We start from the raw sequence: 21,957 nt of genomic DNA on the forward strand, positions 1-21,957 counted from the left end.
TCCATACATTTTGATCTATAAAGTACCTACTTCAATTTTTATATGCCACTTAGGAGGTATAGCCCATTGATGAACTTTGGTCAGCTTTAATCCTGAGTGGAAGATATAGATTTATAAGGAAGGCCCAGAGAAAGAATAAGATGATAATAGTTGTTCCAGGAAAAAAGCCCCAAATCATTGTGATAAACAATGATTTGGGGCTAACACTAAACAGGGGATAAACAACAAGCAATCAAACGCATTGTGATAAACAGAGGACAGGGATAATGCTTTGTCGATGCAGAAAGTAGTTTCAGATATAGATTTGTGATGTGAATTAAATATAGGTTCGATCATAGAAAAATAGTATTTCTAAAGTTTCATTGCAGATTTTTTATCTATTTTTCTGGGAAATAGTGTAAGAATTCATAAATATGCATTATATCCAGATGTAATCCCTTCTATTGTTGTAGGGTTCTTAACAATTGAAGAACTTAGAAGATGCATGTAGCTCCTATTGGTTGTATATGACTGATCAGATTTTTCAGAGGCAAAAAACTGATTTAAACTTATACGCCAAATCAACTTATTTTCCTAAGGTTTTTGATTCCCAAGGTGTATATTTGGCAGTAAAAACAAGTGATGCAGAGAGAAGCAAATCTAAGGTTTTTCAAGCATGGAAAACCACAAGAGATATTGAAATGCTGAATTTATTTCCATAAGATTGCAAACATTTCTATTTGATATTATTAAACATCAATTCACATAAAAACCCTCTATCTCTTGGTACACTAAATATCAATGACTGAACGTTTACAAGCAACCATGATTCTAACTAATGACTAAAGAAATGTCGTAGAAATGAGTGGGTTAGGAACATATACATGTAGACATGAAATACTGATCAAAAAGCCATGCTCATAACACTTTGTACACTACAGTATAGGAAAAAATTCCAATCCTAAAGTGATTACAGTGTGCAGCAAAATGCTGAATTGTAAGCAACAGAGAATATTCAAAATTAGAAAGCTAGTCAGAATACCAAAGCAAAAATAAGTGCACTATTCTATAGGGAAGAATGCCACCAATTTAAATGGAAATTGACAAAATTATGACCCTAATGAATGAAACCTCTAAGTTATGCATGCAAAATACTTAATTTAATCCATATTAATCAATGGGAAAAGCAAACACAAAGAGCACAACACAAAAATTGGAGCTAGAAAGGTACTGCTGTATATAATAAGCTCACACCTTCGCAGGTTTCTTCCCAACACCCTTCTCCAATCCCAGATTCTCTCCACCTAAAAGTTCAGCAGCAGCTGCTATTTGCTGCTGATTCAAAAATTTGGATGAAGCCTGATGATGATGATGATGATGGGTTTTTTGAGAACTTTTACTGGTTACTTCTTGCATGGACTCACATACCCTCTCTTCAAATTTTGATGTTATTGTTGCTGTTGAAGAAGAGGACTTGGCATCCTTTTGTTGAAGTTTCTGTTGCCATCTTGGTTCATCAGTATCTGCCATGTAGCCACTCTCAGTCATTTCATTTTTTGCCTTCATTTTGGGTGAACTAGGTTTACTTTTCACAGGAGATTTTGGGGCAGTAACTTGTTCTGTTTCTTTGACAACCGAACTTTCAGTGAACGCATTCACACTCTTTCCTGGTGGTGAATGTTTTCTCTTTTGTCCATCAACTTCATGTTTGGATGAATGGGTCATCTGCTTCTTGATAACTTTTACAGATGTCACTTCTTTTACCTCTTCTTTTTCAACTCTTTTAGATACATGCTCTATTTTTCCAGCCTTTGGAGCAGTTTGTGCTTGGGGTTTGGCAATCTTTCCAACAGTCAGTGGAGATGGACCTTCAAGTTTTGGAGGCTGTTTTTCAAATGTACTGGGAGGCAAAGGAACTGGTCCTACAGACATAGGTCTTTTCGGGTGTGCTACTGATCCAGGAGGTCTTACACGACGATATGCTGGCTGATCACCCTCAGTGTCACTTCCATAAGGCCTCCACTTTGCTGGTATCCGAGCTGATTCAATGTCACTCTCATAATCGCTCTCAGTAAATTCACCTTTCCTAAATACTGAAGGTTTAGGGGGTGGAGGTAGTTTTTGAAATATGTGCTTTCCTGGTTCTGGCTTGAATGGAAATGGTTCTAACTCAGGAAAAGGCTTGAAAGCACTTAATGACATAGGTGGTGTAGACTGGGGTCTCTCCTCTGGTTTGGACTTTTTTCCAACAGTTCTTTTGTGTGATTGACTGGTGATTGACTGAAAAGTTGTTTTGGAAAATTCTTCCGATTTATTAGTCTTCAATTTCTCTTTAACTGGAGGAGGGATTGTTCTCACAGCCCCAACAATATGCTTTGATGGCTCTTTATCAAGGTCTAATTCAATGGACTCTACTTTTGATACTCTTCTTTCTAAAGTTGGCTCCGCAAATACTATTTCAGGTGGAGGACCTGGTTCAAGTTGTATTGGTAGTTCATCATCAATATGGCTTTCTGGAGGGGGAGGCTCTGAATGTTTTGGAGGTTGCACACCAGTCCTGACAGCCGGGGGAGCCATCATTTCAAACTCAGTCTTTGAACAAGGAGGCCATACTTTTTTAGCTTCTGAAGGTTTTAAAACTTTTTCCTCAACAACCATAGCATTTGTTCCACTGGAAGTTTCCTGAGCTGATGTACTCACCTCAACTGACTTTTCAAAGGAACTAACCTCCATTTTGCTTGTTGATGTGACCTCAGATGATAGCATCATTTCTCTTGTCTCTGCTTCAGAACTAGAGTGAGTGACATGTGCCAAATAATGAAGGACATTTGAATCAGAACTTAAATTTGATTGTGATACTGGCGATACTAGTTTAGCTATTTTCTCTGCTGTTGATGTTGTTTGAATTGCCGTAGTAGCACAGGAAACCGGTTTGAACAATGATTCTGAGGGAGCCTCAGATTTCAATGATGATTGTGGTATAGGTTTGCACCCTACTTCTGATAATGGGACAGGCTTAATTACATCAGATTCAGGAGGTGGAACTGGCCTGAAAATAGTCTCTTTTGGTGAACTGAATTGGTGAACTGCTTCAGACGTAATAGCTGGTTCAGGGGTAGATGAAATAAATTGGACTGATTGCTCCTTCTCTATTGTAGATTCCACAGATGTAAATTCCTTAGTTGATGTAATGATAGGAGTTGGATGTGATGGGACTGCCTCAAGTACAGAAGGGGATGTACATTTTATGGGCTCAGAGTCACCTTTGGTGACCCATACGGGCGCATTCCTTTCTTCTTCGGTTTGCTGCGGAGGCCAAGACATCTTAATTGATCTTTGTGGGTTCTTATGAGCCCACAGTCGATCCATAGCAACACCCTGTGCTGAAGGTGGCCTTGGAGATTTTGTACTTTCCCTCTGTGTGACCTGACATGGGACAGGTGATGGAGCAGTCATAATCCCCACCTCTGGTTCAGGTGTTTTCCTTGATGCCCAAAGTTTTTCCATGGCTATTCCCTCAGCAGAGGGAGCAAGAGATCCAGGAGTAAGTGGCCTCATCAGAGGACTACGAGGCCTAAGAACCTTTTCATGAGCTGCAATAAAGGGTGGTGGCACTATGATTTCCTTTTTAAATTCCTCCTTAACAATTATCTCCCTCTCCTCAGTTGATGTCTCTTTCAAAATGGGTACTTCTTTCACTTCCTTGCCTATAGGAGAGAATGTTCCCAAGGGAGGAATAGCTTCTTTTTGCTCATAAGGCAGTGAAATGGGAGATTTTACCTGATCTTTTTCTTTCCCAATCCAGTGGGTGAATGCAGAGCTGGAAGTTCCCATGGAAGTTGTGGTAATAACAGTTGCTGGGGTAGATACTGGGAAGAGTCGAACAGCTCCAGATGGTATATCTACAGGTGACAGCACCTTCTCAGATTCTTCCTGCAGCTTTCTCACTTTACATGCAACTTCTTCTTTTTGGTTCTTTTGAGGGACTTCATTCTTCGGAATGTAACCCATTTCTGGGGGAGGCCCAGGTTCAATCTCCTCTCCACTTTCAAGAATAAGAGACCCAAGTGGTTTTGCAACAACAGATTCTTCCCTGTTCATTTGTGGAGGAGATGGTATAAATGTCATAGGTACTGGTATCTCCTTATCTTGTTGGGGTTCCTTCTGCTCAATTTCAATAGGGATTACTCTTCCCACACCAGGTGAATTATCAACTTGAGTCACAGACCTTTCCATGGTTAACTTTCTCACTACAAGCACCTCAGAACTAGCTTGCTCATGCTTGACAGTATCCTGCTGACTAAATTTAGACTGAACAGGGCCTTCTTGAGCTTCAAGATTCTTAAATTTTGACAATGCTTCTTGCATATTTCCTTGTTGCTTTATTTCAACCAATTCTTTATTTATTTTTTCTCGGTCACTTTCTTCTTTTGTATCATCTTCAGGCTCCTTGTGTTCTGAAGATATATCAGTAGCTGTAGTAGTAGGAATAAGAGTTTCCAAATTCTCTGACTGAGTACCAACAGATGTGACAACCTTTCCTATTGGAATGGGAATGTCAGCAATTGGAGAATGACGCATTTTCATTGATACATGCTTCTCAGTATGCTGAGTAGTTTCTAAAACAATCTCGGTCACAGATGAAGAAAGATCATCTTTTTTTGAGGAATCAACTTTTTCAATTTTTGAAGTCTCTGTAGGCATCGGTGATTCATGCACTCTTGCTTTCTCAGCCTCAGAGGCGACCACTGGACGGGGTAATACCACAACCTTCTCTGTTGCTTGCTTCGGTTTTTTCTGTAGAATACCAAAACCTTATTTTGACAAAAGTTTAAACTCCTAAAATTGCAGTGATTACATATTATGCAACAAATACTTGAGCAAAAATATTTTACATGACGAGAACAACTCTTTTAAGATATAACTTCAACAATTTCCAGCTGATACATATTTGAGATTTGATTATAACTGATAAATGATAAGATTAAAAATACTTATGTCATTACTTAGGCAATAGCATATAATTTTTCAATATTGAAGGCATATTCAATGTCATAAGTATTAAGCAATACATATTTAATCCATACCTCTCGACTTGTTTCTTGAATGTCTTCAATGACATATGTTGTTATCTGCTCAGATGTCCCCTCTGGAGGTTCTTCAACAACAATGAAATCAGCAGAACTTTGGGCTTCTCCACCAGCGTTCACAGCCCGTACAGTGAAGCGCCCAGAATGGGAGGGCAAAGCTGAAAAAGAATGTTTAAAATTTTCATATCCTTGTAGCACGCCACATATGGTTTTCCAGGGCGTTTACACTATGAAGTAGTCCACATTAACATTGCCTAGTTTATATGATCAACATTGATTTTTTTTGGTGTCAGGAGAGCATTCTTAAACTAACACTTAGTAATGCATGATAACACCATAGTACCATACAAAAGCATAATACCATACAATTGATAAGCAACTACCTATACTCAGCAAGTGGTAACAAAGAAGCACGTAAAACAAACTCCACAATTACAGTGACATTTGTTGATTTTGATTTCTTCTTGGCCACATGTATTACCATGCAAATGACTATCAAGGATGCTGCAACTCAATACAGCATGGTACTACACCCCTGCTGTGCAATGGGTACCCCAGTAAAATTTTCATTCGGTTGTGAGGATCGGAAAACCTTCAATCTTATGAGTAGAATGAAAATCATGAGTATTATTTGTAGCCTACTGTTTAAGGTAGTTTTTGGATGGACACAAACTGTACACTCCTACATTTCTTATCCTTACCTTACAAGAAAAAACTGGACACCCCACCAAACAAGAAACTATTCTTTAATTTCACAAACATTCTACATTTAATTTACGAGGGCCATGAAATGTAGAAATAGTTTACAAGCAAATCTTTCATTACTTGGAAGAAACCATTTGCCTATCACCAAAAATATGAGGATACAACACACTTAAAAACCTCTGAGAAAAACATTACCAGCCACTATAATCCATTAATAACAAACACACACATAATTTAACACTTGGATGTTACATTTCACTGAGATTTGAGAACACCTGCAAAACTTAGATTTAACTCTTTGAAGAAATTCTATAACTTGCAGAAAAACTTAGATAAATCCATCAATTAATGTGAAAAGTATTTACCCTGTTAGTCTTATAAAAAGAATAAACTTTATACGCAATAATTATTTAGTGTTGAAAAACAATAACAGTATATAGTATTGATATTTCCAGATTAAAACAGCAGTTTCCTGTTAAACTGAAGGCCTCTCAGCTACCAATCATTGAGATAAAAAGGGAATAACAACAGAGCGATGTGATATTAACATAATAAATATGTTAAATTTGTTGCAAATAAAACTTCATACATGATAAACTATGAAAGGACACAAAAAAATAGTCACCATGGCCTTAATCCTTTAAATGAGAAGCTGCAGTGACAAGATCACAAGATAAGCAAAACCAGACTGAAGGATTAAAGTAGGACTTATGCCAAAATATCCACCTTAAAAGTTGTCACAAAGCCAAAATTTTACTAGTCATGCTGGCTTACACTGCTCTTCCCCCTCTTAACCCACTAAGGTACACCCAACCCATAGTCCCATTTTTAGCATGGCCCAGAGTAGTCATTAGCCATTCATAGATGATGATGAGCACATCTGAATAATTATAGACATAAGAAAATATCACGTGTTCAATAAAATAGAAATGAGATATATATAATGGCTCATAACTACTATATAGTCGGAAAACTTTGTTATTTTGATGTTGAAGCCAGTATGATATGGCTTGAAAGTGTCAGCTTATCAAAGTTGAACTCTAAAATGTCAGCAATTTCTTTTACTAAAATCCAAAAATTACATTTGAACCATTTTTCAGAATGAAAATATTGACATTGAAAAATGGAATGGAAAATTATTTTTTTAGTTAGGCATTAGGTATTCCACCAAAATGAATAATAAAATTTAAATAATTGAACAATATTACTAATGGATATAAATGACAAGTAAATTTTATAATCAGTGTTATATCATGTCTCACCTTCATCAATGATTAAGGAATGGCTGCTTCCTAGGTGCTTGATCCTGTAGGGCTTTGTGTTATAAATAATAGTATTCCCATCCTTTGACCAAGTAATGGTTGGATCTGGCAAGCCAGTTACTTCTACCTCCAGCACAACTCTTTGTCCTTTTTTGGCAACCTGTGCCTGTAATCTCCGCCCAAATACAGGTGGAAACACAGTTTCTGGAATAGGAAATAAAAGTGGTCAGGTATTTATTGCATTTGTATAAATGGCGGCATTTAACTAATTTAAATGATTTGGCCATACTTTTCACCACCAGGTCAGCAGTACTTGAAGCAGATCCAGCACCATTCTCAATTTTGCATGTATACCGTCCAGCATCCTTGACTTGCACACTTTTGAGTTCAAGCCTTGCTCGGCCATGGTCAAATGTTACAATGGCATTACAATTAGGCTTTGAAGAATCCAATTCCTCATTTCCATTCTTAAGCCATTGTACTTTAGGCTCTGGGTAACCTATCAAAAATAAACTCATGCTTAATGATACATTGGAAGAAATGAGATGATTTAGTTAGTTATCTCTTCTTACGAATTTTGTTAAAGGGGTGCGTGGGGTCCTTGTTTTGTTTCCTTTGCCTATTGTCTTTCCAATTTCCTACCCCTCTTCCCTTGCATCACCCTCCCAACCTTGATGACTATATATCGGACTACTGATAGCCATTCCTCAATGCTATCATCAAGACAGCATTCTCCAATGCTGCCTCAATGATGACATGCGCATATTGAAACCAAGGTAAACAATACATTAAATCATGCAGAAAATTATCAAGTATCTTTTATTTTACAAATAAGATTTCTTGTTTTTAAGCTATCATTTTGTAAAAAAAAAAGCTTTTGACACCTAGGAATGGTAAAAAAAAGTATGAAAAAAGTTTGTCATTAAGTATTCAATGCATATATTTGGCAACATTTTAATGACTGCTGCTGAAGTCAATAATATAGCTATTCTTTTCTGCAAATTTAAGGAATTTAAAATATCATTTAAGAGTCAATATAAACAGAAAGAGAGGTTTATATTAACATAAATATATCAGTGGAGGTGAGAATGAAGTTCACAGTTACTTAGGGGAAGAAATAGCATTTGCTTTCATTCATATCTTTCCCATTATTACACTGTTATTTAATAAAGTGAATGTTATATTGTGAAGACATTTGCATTGGCTTGCTTGCAAAGAGAAAAAACATCAAAATCAAAAGAGCACTCAAAAACCGAGCACTCAAAAACCCCTTGGATAAAACTTTGATAATTATGACTCCTAGAGCAAGTACCAACTACAGTGACAACCCAGGACAAGTTTGCAATACATCCCCACTCCTTCCACATCTTGACTCGCCAGCCTCAGCAGCCTGTGTTGCAAATCACATGTGATGAAGAAATGGTACTATTGAGCACTGTACTGAGCTCAACCAGTCATATGATTAGAAAGATAGTCCAAAAATGTGGGAACACCAGTTAGCCCAAACACATCAGAAGCCAATCATTTTACCAGGTGTTCACCCGAAAACAGTAAAAATTTCTCTGAGTTTTTCAGTCCAACAAATTTATCTTGTTTTTCCCAGAATTTCAGATCACTGGATATCCTGGCATTAGTATTTCTATGCTGCTACAGAAGCATACTATTTGACACCTGTTCCTATTATTTTCATTTTACCACCTACCATCAATAATGGCTTCCAGAGACACATCAGCTCCCTGATCAACTATCCGGCCCATCAGTGAGGATATAAATCTGGGAGCAATTGATTTTCTCATAGGCTTTGGTGGTGAAGGCAATGGCAATACAGTAGTGCCAGGATCAACTGTTGTGAAGCTTTCTTCATGAATCTTCTTCTGATCTCCTTTAGTTATGATTAAGGATGCTTGTTGCTTTACCAATGGTTGATTATCATTTATTTGCTGAATCACTTCAACTTTCTTTGCTTCTACCTTTATAATGAAAACATACAAGCATTAAGAAACTCAAGCACTTAGGAGTTCGTCTAGGGTTACATCAAAAATATGTAATACTGGAGTGATAGAAAATTCAAGGAATAGTGCAAAATTTATGCTTGTGGCAGCTACTTTTATATCTTCAATAGTAATTACTGCCACTTTAGCAATGTTAGTTATTCAGGATTAAGAATTTTTTATCCAATGATGATTAAAATCTGTTAATTACATTCAAAGACTATTTTCTAATGGTATTCTTCCCTGAGCATACACAGAATGAAATATCTTACGATACCTGCACAGGAGGTTGGTCACCAATTTGTTTTATAGCTTTTTCAGTCTGGGAAGAAATAGACTGAGAATGAGATGAAACAGCTGGTTCTCCAGACTTGTTGATTACAGATGAAAAACTACTGGAGGAAGTTTTTATCGTTTGAGTTTGGCTACTTGACTGCATAAACACAGCCCGTTTCATTGAAAATGAAGGTGAAGATAACCTATCTTCATCATCTTGGTTCAGAAGGTCAAAAGCAGGTGTTCCATTTGTGATCTCAATGATAGTTGGGGCTAAAAAAATACAGGAGAAATAAATTCATTTCAATTGATGAACAAATCATTGAAATACCAACAAATAATAAAATCTTGATTTAGATATAAAATAACTCCCCATCTTCTGAGGTAAATTTGTACAAAATGTAAGCATTTAAGCTTATAATTACATTGTAGTAGTATTTAGGGGAGGCGACTGACAGCTGAGGTCATTTGCACCATTAGGGATGGACAGGAAAGGATGAAGGGTGGAGAAAAACCCAGGGTTGGCATTAGCTTACTCTTTGCGAAAGGTGCCAAAGGGTCCACAGCTGAACGTCCCATTTGACGGCTGGCGTACTCACCTCAAGTGCCCTCCACAAAGCACCTCAAGTAGGGATCGAGATACCATTGACAAATATTCAACATCGCCAGGATTCGAACCAAGGCCCTCTCAGTGAGAAGCCAGTACGATAGCCACCTCACCATCTCGATCCCCTTATAACTACATGTTAATGTTTACACCAGAGCATACTTTTTTCCATACAATGTGTCATCTATACCATGTTTACTACTGGCAATAAAAAGCAATATTAGAAGTTAGGTATTCTTTTGAGAGACTGCTTGGATGTGAATATTGGCTCTCTGCTCTCGCCTTCCATCTTTTATCATTCTTTTGTGAGTTTTTGAATGTTGAACATCCTTTCCTCATATTCCCCAAATGTATCCACCAATGAACCTCTTCAGCTTCTATGCCAGCTAGATGGTCTCCTAATGTCAACATATTACTACACCACAATTCCAAAACTTATTCTGGAGTGGAGATTTGGACAAGAGAAAAACTAATAATAAAAATATAACAAACAATAAAACTAGAATATAGAGATAAGAATATTTATCTGAAATCTGTACATATACAAGACTTCACATATAAAAGTAGCAGTATGGGCATTAAAAGAAGAATTGTGTCAGGTGACAAAGATTGTACCAAAGGAGGGAGTTGATGACTTGGGCATTAAATAACAATCTCTACATTTATCTGATATACCTGCATCACCATTATCATTGGCCATCTAACCATTGGCTTTAATAGGTAACAGTTTTCATTAACATTCAGCAATCTTATTTAGGTCAAAGAATTCTAAAAGACCTTCAGCCTGATGACACCAGCAGAATTATGTACCAGTGAAACTGTTGCTTATTCAAACCAAAAATCATGGTGAGAGCATATCAGTATGATGAGATCAACTGAGCAATGCCATGGCACCTATGCACAAATATTGTAACTATGCAAAGAAAAGATTAGTGAAACCTACGGTATGGAGCATATGTTGTTTAACAGAGCTTGGATGCTTGGTTGCTAAGGTGAGAGATTGAGCATAGATAGGAAGTTTTCAAGATGTCAATGAGGTGAATGATGGAAAAATGAAACGGATGGAAATAAAAACAAATTAATTTTTCTAAGCATTATGGAAGGAGAGTTTCTTGGAAATATTCAAAGAAGACAGGAATAAAAGATGCATGGTGTAGCATGGATTGGCAAGGAATGTTGAATAATATAAGTAGATGCAGGAAAGGTATAGGCATGTTGAACAGAATTAAGGGCAGGAGTAAGTCTGTGAAGTTGAAGAATGGAGTATTGTAATACAAGTTGATAAGAGTAGTATTTGACTTAAGAGTCATGTCAGGTGGGGCTTTGAATACTAACTGTGGCCACTACCTGGGTCTATCAAAAACTTACCTCAACTAGTAGACTCTTCTTAATAATTTGTAAAATAATTTATTTGAGCAAAGTACAAAACTGTAATGATTTCATTACCTTCCACAGTAAGTTTGGCAGTGCATGTGGCTTTTCCTGCTTCATTCTCAGCAATGCAGGAGATTTTGCCAGAGAGTTCAGGTGCAGCATCAGGGATACTCAGAACTTGCCTTTCACCACTGGTCGATATCCAAAATCCTTGACCAGAAACTGGGTTATCATTGAAGCACCAACGGACCTTTTTATTATGAAGTAAGGTAAAGATGTTCAGACCTTTTTATGCTCTAATGCTGATTAATAATAGTTCAGGTTCTATTAAATCACTTAATAAATTAAAATTAGTAAAATAACAATATATATTAGGCATTACCTTTGGGGTTGGTCTCCCAGTTACTATGCACTCAAACTTAACAGATTCTCCTTGAGCAACATTTTTGTCAGAAAACAGCTCCTTGAAAGCAGGAACTGTATGATTTTCTGCCAATTCCATCACTGCTGTTTTGTGCCTCTGGCTATCTGGTGTCTGCCTTGCTTTCACAATAAGATTAGCGAAGCACTTTGCTTCTCCACTGGGATTAGTTGCCTTAACAGTGTAGACACCTCGATCATCAGGTGAGACAGAATTTATTGTCAGAGAGACTGAGCCAGAGGAATTATGATTACACTGAAATCAAAACAAAATTATTCATTACTCATTCAAGCCATAACTCCATATTTTCTTTAAAAATTTTCATTCAAGAATTAAATAATAATGAGCCAAGAATTACCTCAATACGAGGGTTAGAAACTATTTCCTGATTGTTCAAAAGCCACTTTATCGTAGGCTCAGGTTCTCCATACACTGAGCACTCAAGAACAACTACTTCTCCTTCAGGTGCAAGCACATCTGTAAGAAGCTTGTTGAAACGAGGTGCAACTCCAATTGGTATGGATTCAACTGGCACAGCTTCAGCAGCAGGAGAAGCTGTTTCACTCACAGCTGAAAATGAAGAAAATGCAAAAAATTGAATAAATAATCTCTAAAAAATAATAACAATGGCCTCAAATATAGATTAACTAGCACAACTGACTAACATTACTCCCCTGCCAAACCAATGGTTACAAACTCAAACATGGTCCAAGGAAAAGATTGTAAGAAGCCAATTTTTTATGATAATGCATATTTTTAGAAGTTTACAATGAGTAGGTGATGAAATTGTGAGAAACAATTATGAAGAAAAATAAGACTTTATGACATTATGTATGAGTTTCATTCTATGAACCACATAATATTCCCCAAAATAAATTAAAGAATTTGAACTTGCTAATCTAACACACGACAGTAAAACTTCATTATTTTGATCCTTTTTAATTTGAAGCATCATATATTTCAAACCTGTAATTATTCCATGACTAAAAGCTTAGAAATTAATGTACTTGCTTTTAGCATGATTGCATTTTGTATTCATCAGACAAATTTATGAACAATTAAACAGGAGGTAGTGATTTGGTCCCATGGCATAAGCATACCTGTATTATTTATAGTGGAACCTCATAATACAAGCATAATCCATTCCATGATATTTCTCGTAAAGTGTATCACTCATTTAGCAAAACAACTTTTTCAATATAAATTACTGTAAAACACAATTATAAATTCCATGCCGAAAAAGAATAAATCATGTAAAAGGTTTATTCAAAGACAATTATGCATACATTGTTTAGGATTGTGAATCATATTCACCTTTTCTTCTATCATGGAATAAAGAAACCAGGAATGGGAACTCAATTTATAAAAAAAAAGAATTGAAATAAATTGTAAATTATTTGTGATATGTGCCTAATTCCTTTTTACTAGACAGCTGCCAAGAGATATTTGTTTTTACCGATGCTCCAAAATTGGGTGAAAATGCAACTCAGAGCGATCATTACATAAATTTATGGTACTAATGTGCAAGTGCCTCATTAGGGCAAGGCCTCGTACACATGGTAGGTTGCAAAAGTTCCCATGGCCTCCACATCTCATTTAGCCTGCTGTTTTAGACGTAACACTTCTTGAAGGCTCGTGGAGTTTCTGCATGGTAAGCAAAAAGGGGTTTGATTTTCAAATCGCCGCTTGTATTTGTGCAAAATAGATGCGTGAGACATGTTTTCATTGCCTTGTGGCCAGGTGATGTATTTCTTTCTACTGTTATGTACACAAATATAGGTTCGCTATGAAGAGAACCATCTCATCACAATTAAAAAACATGTTGTGGAAGGTAATCCTCAGAATCTACAAGCTTTTTGAAGTCACCGATGAAGCTCTCTGCTTGCTACTTCACCATGCCTCACAATACCGTGGATGACGGTTCTTCTCATTGGCTTATTAAATCATGCACAGTTCCCCTAAAATACTTGTTCGGCCATTGATAATCCTGTCATCTAATTAAATAAGTCAGTAAAAATCACTTTCCCCTTTTCACAAATTATATGCTATTTAATGTTGCCGCATTGCAATTGCTTTTCATATATGCATATGACAAGCAACTTTTTAACATCGTTGAGAATATGTAAACATTGCCTTGATACTCTTGCCACTCTATTTGAAGCATCTCTCCCCCTAGTTTTGTCCCTGCTCTTGAAGAAAAGGCCAATTTTTTATGCAGACCAATTGTTGATGTGCATACTAGATCAGCCATACACAATCCTTGTTCCCGATTTTCAATGATTTTACTTTTCATTTCAAAAGTTATTTTTTTCCTCTAATGGTTTTCTTCTAACAGATTTTTTTTCGGGTTAAATATTTTAACGATTCACAAAATATTATTTAGCTTTGCACAAAAAAAATCACTAATGATAAGTTTGAATGTGAGTTTGGAAAAATATGCAATCACCAGTGACGATAAGATGCTAGTAGAACAAATGTTAGAGACAAGCTGTAGTAAGATGTGCACAATTAATTTGGGAATTCCAAAAAGTCACCCGTTAAGTGAGTTTTTAAGGACCAACATTTTCACTCGGTATGGCAATTACTTGCTATGTGGGATGCTCATTATAAGAGGTCCCACTGTAATTGGAAAATTTTCTTGAGACACTGCATATCGATGTATTTTTAAAGCGAAAAGTTACATGGTTTCATTATCAAGACCATTTTTCTGTCATTGTGAGAAATTTTCTCATCCCCCCCTCCATTTCTTAGATTGGCCTATATCAATGGGAAACCAGTACACTAATTCCCTATATTGATACTTTCTATGCCAGATTGCTAGGCTTCAAACTTCTATAAATCTAGTTTTTCATTACCTTAAATAGGTAGAAAATACAAATTTTGCCAGGTCTTTTTCATAATTAGCAAAAGGTGTAAAGAATTTTAAAATAGTATACTCTTCTTAAATGACAAACTCACCTTTTACAGTAAGTCTGCATTTGCTAGAAGCTTCTCCAGCTGAGTTTATTGCAACAACCCTATAATCTCCAGAATCCTCAGTATAGGCCTCCTTAATAATTAGAGAACATCTATCTCCTTGGAATAGAAGTTGAAAATCTGGGGATTCCTTCACTGGTCGATCATCATGATACCATATGACCTAAAGATAACCATAATTAATAAAGTAACACATGAAATAAATAAAAAAACAATAACAGCACTTTCTATGTACCCCTTCAACTACATGAATAGTATGAAAGCATTCAACTTTCCAAGGTGCTATTCAAGAAAATGCTGCAGAAATACCAAAGGGCAAAAACTGAATTAACCAGGCAAATTAATATTTAACTTCTCAATTCTGGCTTGATTTGGCATGCATTCGCAGAAATAAAATCAATGATTAACTCATGACGAAGGAGTAAAATACATGTTCACATTGATTGATTCAATGTCAATGCACCTATATAGTTCATTTTAAACAAAATATCCCAAACACTTTCTGATTTTATGATGCATAAAAATGTTTTCCATTTTATAGATAAACTTGGATTTGGATAAACGTGAATTTGGGAGTCAATAAAAATTGGGTAAACAATTCTCATTTGCTAAGCAGTTAGATAAATTCCAAGAAACTGCCGCAACAGTAACTTTTAATGGAGTAATCCGCTAATATGCATTTCAGTGTAGATAAAATTGAAAGAAAAAATTGATGTATCGGCATTAAAAAATCGTAAACATTTTAATTGAAGAAGATTAAAATATTTATGCCAAAGCACTAAAATTACTAATAGGTATAATCTACTGACTGAGTATAGTTTGATTAATTTAAATTTAATTTTGAACTTAATCGTAAATGGTTTTGACAATGAATGGTAATTTTTAAACAAATAATTAACATTCATTTCAAATTTACATAAACTACTCTCTGATCCTGAAATTAATGGAATAATGAATGAGATGGTGTTTCACAAAGAAACTGAAGTGCTTACAATATAAACCCTCAAAATTATAGAAATAAAATTTCTAACTCAATGTCATGTGTTTTTCTATGCTAATTTGACAACTAAGGTGAATTCTAATAACACCCCATCACAACTTTAGTTTCCTGATTTGAATTACCTCTATTATTTTAATTTTATTCAGATCAAAAATTTCCATGTTCCATACAAAATATAAACTCTCATATACAATAGATATGGAGTTCTATGTTCCATTTGCATTTATCCTAGCATTTAGTTCCAATAATAACAATATAAAAAATATTTTATGTGCCCCAAGACCTGAATAAGATATATTAGGCATGCCAAGGATTGATACAATTGTCAATTAGCAAAATAATGCTAGGATTGAAAATTATTCTTAACCCTAATTCTTAGAGGTGTCTTAAGAAGTGAAAACTGTAATATGGTGACAGTTTCCAAAGAAAGTCAATTTTTTTCCCTCCTATACTATTTCAATAGGTACTTCTATTTTAAGTTGATAAGATAATCTTTGAGGAGAAAAGTGGGTTGGATCCTGAAAAAACAAGGCAGTTAAACTTAAGTCTGTATGGGTCACCTACAAAGGTAGGCTCAGTAAAGGAGTTGGTGTTGCAAACATCTCAAGCATCTTCAGAAAGTGACCATGTACCATATCTTGACTGCATTTGCCATCCACCCCAGAGATCCACCAAGGCACAGATAACTAACCACATCACATATTAGCCCATACAACTGGTTATGCAATAATACTTTTTTATATCATATTGACCATTCAATTTATTCTTTCCATTTTTTCAATGATTTTCATTTAGGGCCTAAATCATTAAATAAATCATTATTTGAATGAGTTGTTTTCATTGTAATGCACTGTAAAAACACCAGAACCTTCCATACCATATCACTTAGCCAACGTTTAATTTTGGAGGTAGGTTAAAATATATTAAATAAAAGAAATATAAAAACTTAAAAAATAATAAAGAATAGCATCAGTTTAGTTCTTACTTCTGGTTCAGGTTGACCAACAATAATGCAGTCCAATCTTATTTTCTCTCCTTCTTTTGATGTGATGTCATGCAGAGGCAACTGGATAGATGGTTTCACTGGTTCCATGTCACTTGCCAGTTCAGAATCAGATGTTTCCGTTGGCAAACGACCCTATAAATATATATAAAAATAAATAAATGTATAATATTAAATTTTGCTGGTCTAAAGCTTCCATATTCAGGATTAGTTGGATCATCACTTGATATAACAGGGATGGTTCAAAACAGGTGTTCAGACAAAGTGCATATATTTTTTTCAGATGAGTATTTATTGTTTATTAAGTGTGGCCATTAATTTCATTTGTACCTATGTTTAGCATATTTTTTCTCCTGCTTAGATGTTATTGTATATTATAGGTACATTTGAATCCAATAAGGATGTTCTTTCGGATCACCTTGACCTATTTCTTCAGATTCAATTTTCAACATTAAATTATAATAATCATGCTTTGAATGCCTCTTCATTTTTTCAACAATGGAAAAAAATTATAGATAGCTAGATTGTATCTGCTGGATCTACAGATGCACATATCTTTTCTTTGCATTCACTGTTGAAACAGGATTATGATAGTGCAAATCTGTAATGACTATTATTGATATATTACAAACTGATACATAAGTATTTAAATTTGTTGGACCCTGAGAAAAAATTATCTCCATTTGGTGAAAAGGTAATCAATATAATTACTCTGATTGGTATGAACTGCTGTTATCAGGGATACTCATTATTTCAACAGATGTAATCAACATATGTAGGGATTTACTGCAAGTTTATTTTGAAACACATATGTTGGAGTTAAATATATTTGTCTGTTGAACAAAATAATTCGGTTTGACGGTGACTTATATTTCGCTGCACAATAAGATATCAGGGAATGAAAAGTGGGTAGACAGCAGAAGAAAAATAATACATAAAATAATGCAATTCTAAACACTACAATTATATACTTAAATTATCCTCTTTCATTTTAAAAATAGTAACTAACCTTTACTGAAACGTTGCAAGAACTTGAAGCTTCGCCACATTTATTCTTTGCGCTTACAACATATATTCCAGCATCTTTTGGAAAAGCTTCTGAGATGATAAGAGTTTCTTTTTTACCATCTGACATAAACTGTAATAATAAATTTAATGCAAATTAAACACTTATTGAACATTAATTTCAATTCATTTTAACAATCATTTACTTACTCTAACATCCCTAGTTTCCTTAATGAACTTCCCATTGTGCATCCAGGTTAGTTTTGGAGTAGGTAGTCCTTTGACTTCGCACTCCAGCTTAAGTTTCAGCCCTGCACGTGCCATTACATTGGATAGAGGGATGACAAATGAAGGTGCCTCTGATGGCTCAATAGCTAAAAAATAGAATAATTCAAGCACTTATGTCAATAAGAGCGGAAATATTAAAGTTATGATGTATTTTCTAACCCGAGATTTGCACTAATGGACAAATGGACTCATATTATTACTAGTGATTTTTGAATGTATTTATAAACTGTGATGCCTGGATATGTGCTGGTACTACACGGGCTATTGTGACACTTAAAATTCATTTTCTGAATTGACATTTTATGGGATCATCAGAGACGGATTGGGTTTCCACAAGTTTTGAATATGGTGGGCACCAAAACAACTGACTGACATACAAAGAGGTCAAAGACTGGGTATGGCAGTGATTTTTCAAGTACTATAAAAAACTTAGTAGTTTGAGATGAAAAATAAAGCTGAACATTAACTCTACCACCAGCTTTGAAGTGCAATTTGTTTTCTACATGCAGAGGTTACAAAGGCCGTGGAGATCAATCATAACCATTTTGTGTTATGGCAGTAATGTTGTCAGTGACAGTACCGTGAGAAATTCATGCAGAAAATTCAGAGAGGGGGCACATATGTGCATGACAAGGGGGAAAAGGGCAATAATTAATAGTGACAAATATACTTGTTCAAAGATAAAAAAAGGATGATAAATTTTCACTATGAATAAGCCTTTGGATCAGATTAAGCCAATTCCAAGAATTGCACAGAATGTGATCATCACAGACAGATTGGGTTTCCACAAGTTCTGTGCATGGTGAATTAAAAACAAAAAAAGCAAAAAAACTGACTGACATTCATAGAATTCAAAGCATTGGTACCATACTGACGTCCTTGAGGTCTAATAAAATGAAAGAGACAAATTTATAAACAGAATTTTGACTGAGGTTGAGACATGGGTCAGTTTTGTGAATTTAGCGGAAAAGAAAAAGTCCAAAAAGTGAATTCACACTTCTCTATCTAAAAGCCCAAAAAAATCAAGCAAGCACATAGTGAAATAAGAAAACTGTCATTTTCCACAGCCACTTCTACTTAAACAAACACAACTGAACTGAAAATTTATAGTACCAGTGTCTTGAAACTGCAAGGGGATTTTGTTGACTGAACTCATGATGTCAGGGATCTCATCAATAATATCAGAAATTTATTGTGAAACAAAACATCTTAGGTGAGTGAAGCCAAGCCGCCTGCATGGGATGCTAAAATTGGATCCTAATCCTCTGCACATAAACGCTTGGCAAGACATTGCAGCTGAGGACAAGGTGTTTACTCAAGCGGTTCAAGTACAAGACTGTAGACCAGTCCTCTTTTGCCCCAGACTTGGTGCTGAAAAGCTACCACCTCTTCCCCAAGATGATTCAATAATGAAAAAAATAAGCAGCTAATGGTCAACAACTGGCTGGGTACCCTGGTAGGACCATTTTTCAATAAGGGACTGTAAAAGCAAGTGTAAAATCATGACAAATGCCTGAATGTGGATGGCAACTACATGCATTGAGAAATAATGGAGATGTGTAAGACTCCATTGTTAATAATAACAAGTTTACTTCTATATTAGTTTTTTCCATTAGTCAATTGCAAGTTAATTTCTTAATAGCTTTCATAACACAACTGCTTCATAAACAAAAGACTGTTAGAGCCATCTTATCTAAACCTATAAATAAAAGATATGCTCAGTTTGATTTCAGGTTCTTTAGTAAGCAATACAAAATTAGACAAACATTAAAAAACATGGAGATGAGCTGGGTGCCTAATGAGGGAAAAAGTGGTATTTTTCAATAATAATTTATGGCATCTATTATCAGGCAGGAGGAGAGTCTGTAATCAATTTATGTTATACTGACTAATTTCTCCACATTTGAACTGCATCAAAATCTTAGTAATGGCTACACTGAGGTATTCAAGATACTGACATACTTCCAAACCAAAGAAAAAATGCCTTGGTATATGCTACACAAGATTTTAATAACTGAAATTAAAGAAAAGGTGATGGCATTTCAGATTTCACTCTTCGTAATCAGTAAATTGCACTTAATGTTTTCAGGAGAGGTTTTGGTTTTGATATAGTGGATTAAGACCAACTGTGTATTTCAGTTTAACTTTTCGAAATACCACAAAATTGGAGATATTCTACTCTCAACTTTTTGCATCTCTCTATTGCAACTATTCCTGCGCAGGTATTTTAATACAGATTAAGTTATTGTATAAGAGAATTCACAACTCATTTCATGCCACATTTGATGAAAATCAGAAGATGAAATTTGACATTTAATAGGATTTCAAGTGAAGCATACATAACCTTACAAAAAAAACTCATTTCCTAATTGTATATGACACAAGGTGTATTCATTACAAGAGCTTCCAAGGCTGCACATTTATCCGAATACAGTGAATAACATGGATGGAAATCGCCATAAAATTTGGCACAAGATATGAATATCTAGCTATAAAAAGAAAAAAGACTTACCTTCAACCATTAGTTTAGCTTTGCTCTCTTCACTTCCAACACAATTTGTAGCACGACATCTATATTCAGCCTGATCATCAAGAAAAACTTCTTCAAAACGTAGGATTGCTTCACCATTGTTGTATGTGATTACATAATCTGGACTAGCATCAATGCAGTTCTCTCCTTTGAACCATTGCACTGTTGGCAATGGATTGCCAGAAACACTACACTCCAACTGGAATGATGAGCCCTCCTTAGCAGTTGAAGGTACCAAATTGCGTGTAAATAATGGTGGAGTTAGCTGGTCTTGCATTTCAGCTTCTGTGAAAAGTTGGTATATGGATAGGGTTCAACAAAAGTTAAATAAAAATGGTTCAAGTAAGAAAAACATAAGAAGATGGTGAAAATTTTTTAAAAATTTTTATCTGAGTTAAACAGTGTGTAGTAGTTTACTGGGCTACTGACCAGAAAACGCGGGTCCCATTCCAATATGGGTGGCATATTAAGGTACCCTTAGCCTCATCAAAACTCTGTGAATTTTTTAGTACCAGATCTTACTGGGAAACCATAGGGGAAGAAAATAGCCTCCTTACCCTGATATGAGAATTCCACATGCCATTGGGCTTATTATCAGATCAGGTCGAACCTCATTTTTCAAACCAACCCTCAGTTTGATCACTGTGGTTTTTTATATGAAATAAAAGGAAAATAATTTACCCAACACTGGCATTCAATCCTTTTAATCTAACGAATTCTATAAATTCCCACTGATATTCCTTGCAATTTAAAAAAAATGTACTTGTCACTATTAGCAATCTACACCACCCATTACAATTCTAAGACTCAGGTAACACTCAAAATTTGCAGGATAAAAATCTTTTTCATAATAAAAAATTGAAGTTAAACTGCACAGACAAGAGCTATTATCGTTGACATTGATTCAGTTGGCTGAAGCTCACAGGTGATATATCTGGTCAAATAGTGGTGGGCACGGCGAGCACTCGCCCCTACGCTGTCTCAAGTCAGCATACCAAGTGCATGTCCTTCACCTGTTTGTGGTTCATTAGAAGGCGAGGAAAGCAGTGAGCACAGAATTTTATATTTAAGATTTTATTTTAGATTGGATAAACTCATTAGATTTTATCCTAAATCTATCCAACAGAAGTGACTATTCTGGCCTTTTTTTTAACATATACTAGTGACAATGACATAGAAAGCATTGAAATAAAACACGAAGTAACTATTTTCACTTGATTTATACATATAAAATGTATTGAAAGGGTATGCGATGGGTGGGTGTAGATGATTTTGAGACAATTCCTTCATTTCACTTTCTTCATGGTTGAATAAATCAAATAGCAATTTTTACGAAACCAATTGATCCAAAAAATTCCAGTTAAATTTGACGTGGGTAATATAATGGTGCTGAACTTTACCAGCTCTATTTGAGAGAAAATAGGATTCATTTTATAGTTTTTCAAAATTC

General features: G+C 35.3%; 1 protein-coding gene across 2 annotated transcripts in view; it reads right to left on the reverse strand.

Moving 5' to 3' along the window:
• Positions 1-21,957, reverse strand: part of zormin — a 260,665-nt gene that overhangs the window by 20,296 nt on the left and 218,412 nt on the right. For both annotated transcript variants that reach the window (XM_071587298.1, XM_071587299.1), the window contains 14 exons: positions 20,490-20,792; positions 17,900-18,063; positions 17,694-17,822; positions 16,667-16,819; positions 14,664-14,844; positions 12,064-12,275; positions 11,667-11,960; positions 11,357-11,534; positions 9,305-9,576; positions 8,739-9,006; positions 7,326-7,535; positions 7,037-7,240; positions 5,067-5,227; positions 1,234-4,776 (listed from right to left, as the gene is read on the reverse strand). In XM_071587298.1, coding sequence (XP_071443399.1) covers positions 1,234-4,776; positions 5,067-5,227; positions 7,037-7,240; positions 7,326-7,535; positions 8,739-9,006; positions 9,305-9,576; positions 11,357-11,534; positions 11,667-11,960; positions 12,064-12,275; positions 14,664-14,844; positions 16,667-16,819; positions 17,694-17,822; positions 17,900-18,063; positions 20,490-20,792 — 6,272 coding nt within the window. The remainder of the gene's footprint in view (positions 1-1,233; positions 4,777-5,066; positions 5,228-7,036; positions 7,241-7,325; positions 7,536-8,738; positions 9,007-9,304; positions 9,577-11,356; positions 11,535-11,666; positions 11,961-12,063; positions 12,276-14,663; positions 14,845-16,666; positions 16,820-17,693; positions 17,823-17,899; positions 18,064-20,489; positions 20,793-21,957) is intronic.

Source organism: Hetaerina americana, unplaced genomic scaffold (genome assembly GCF_022747635.1).
Source record: "Hetaerina americana unplaced genomic scaffold, ioHetAmer1.1.p SCAF_3, whole genome shotgun sequence".
NCBI lineage: Eukaryota > Metazoa > Arthropoda > Insecta > Odonata > Calopterygidae > Hetaerina > Hetaerina americana.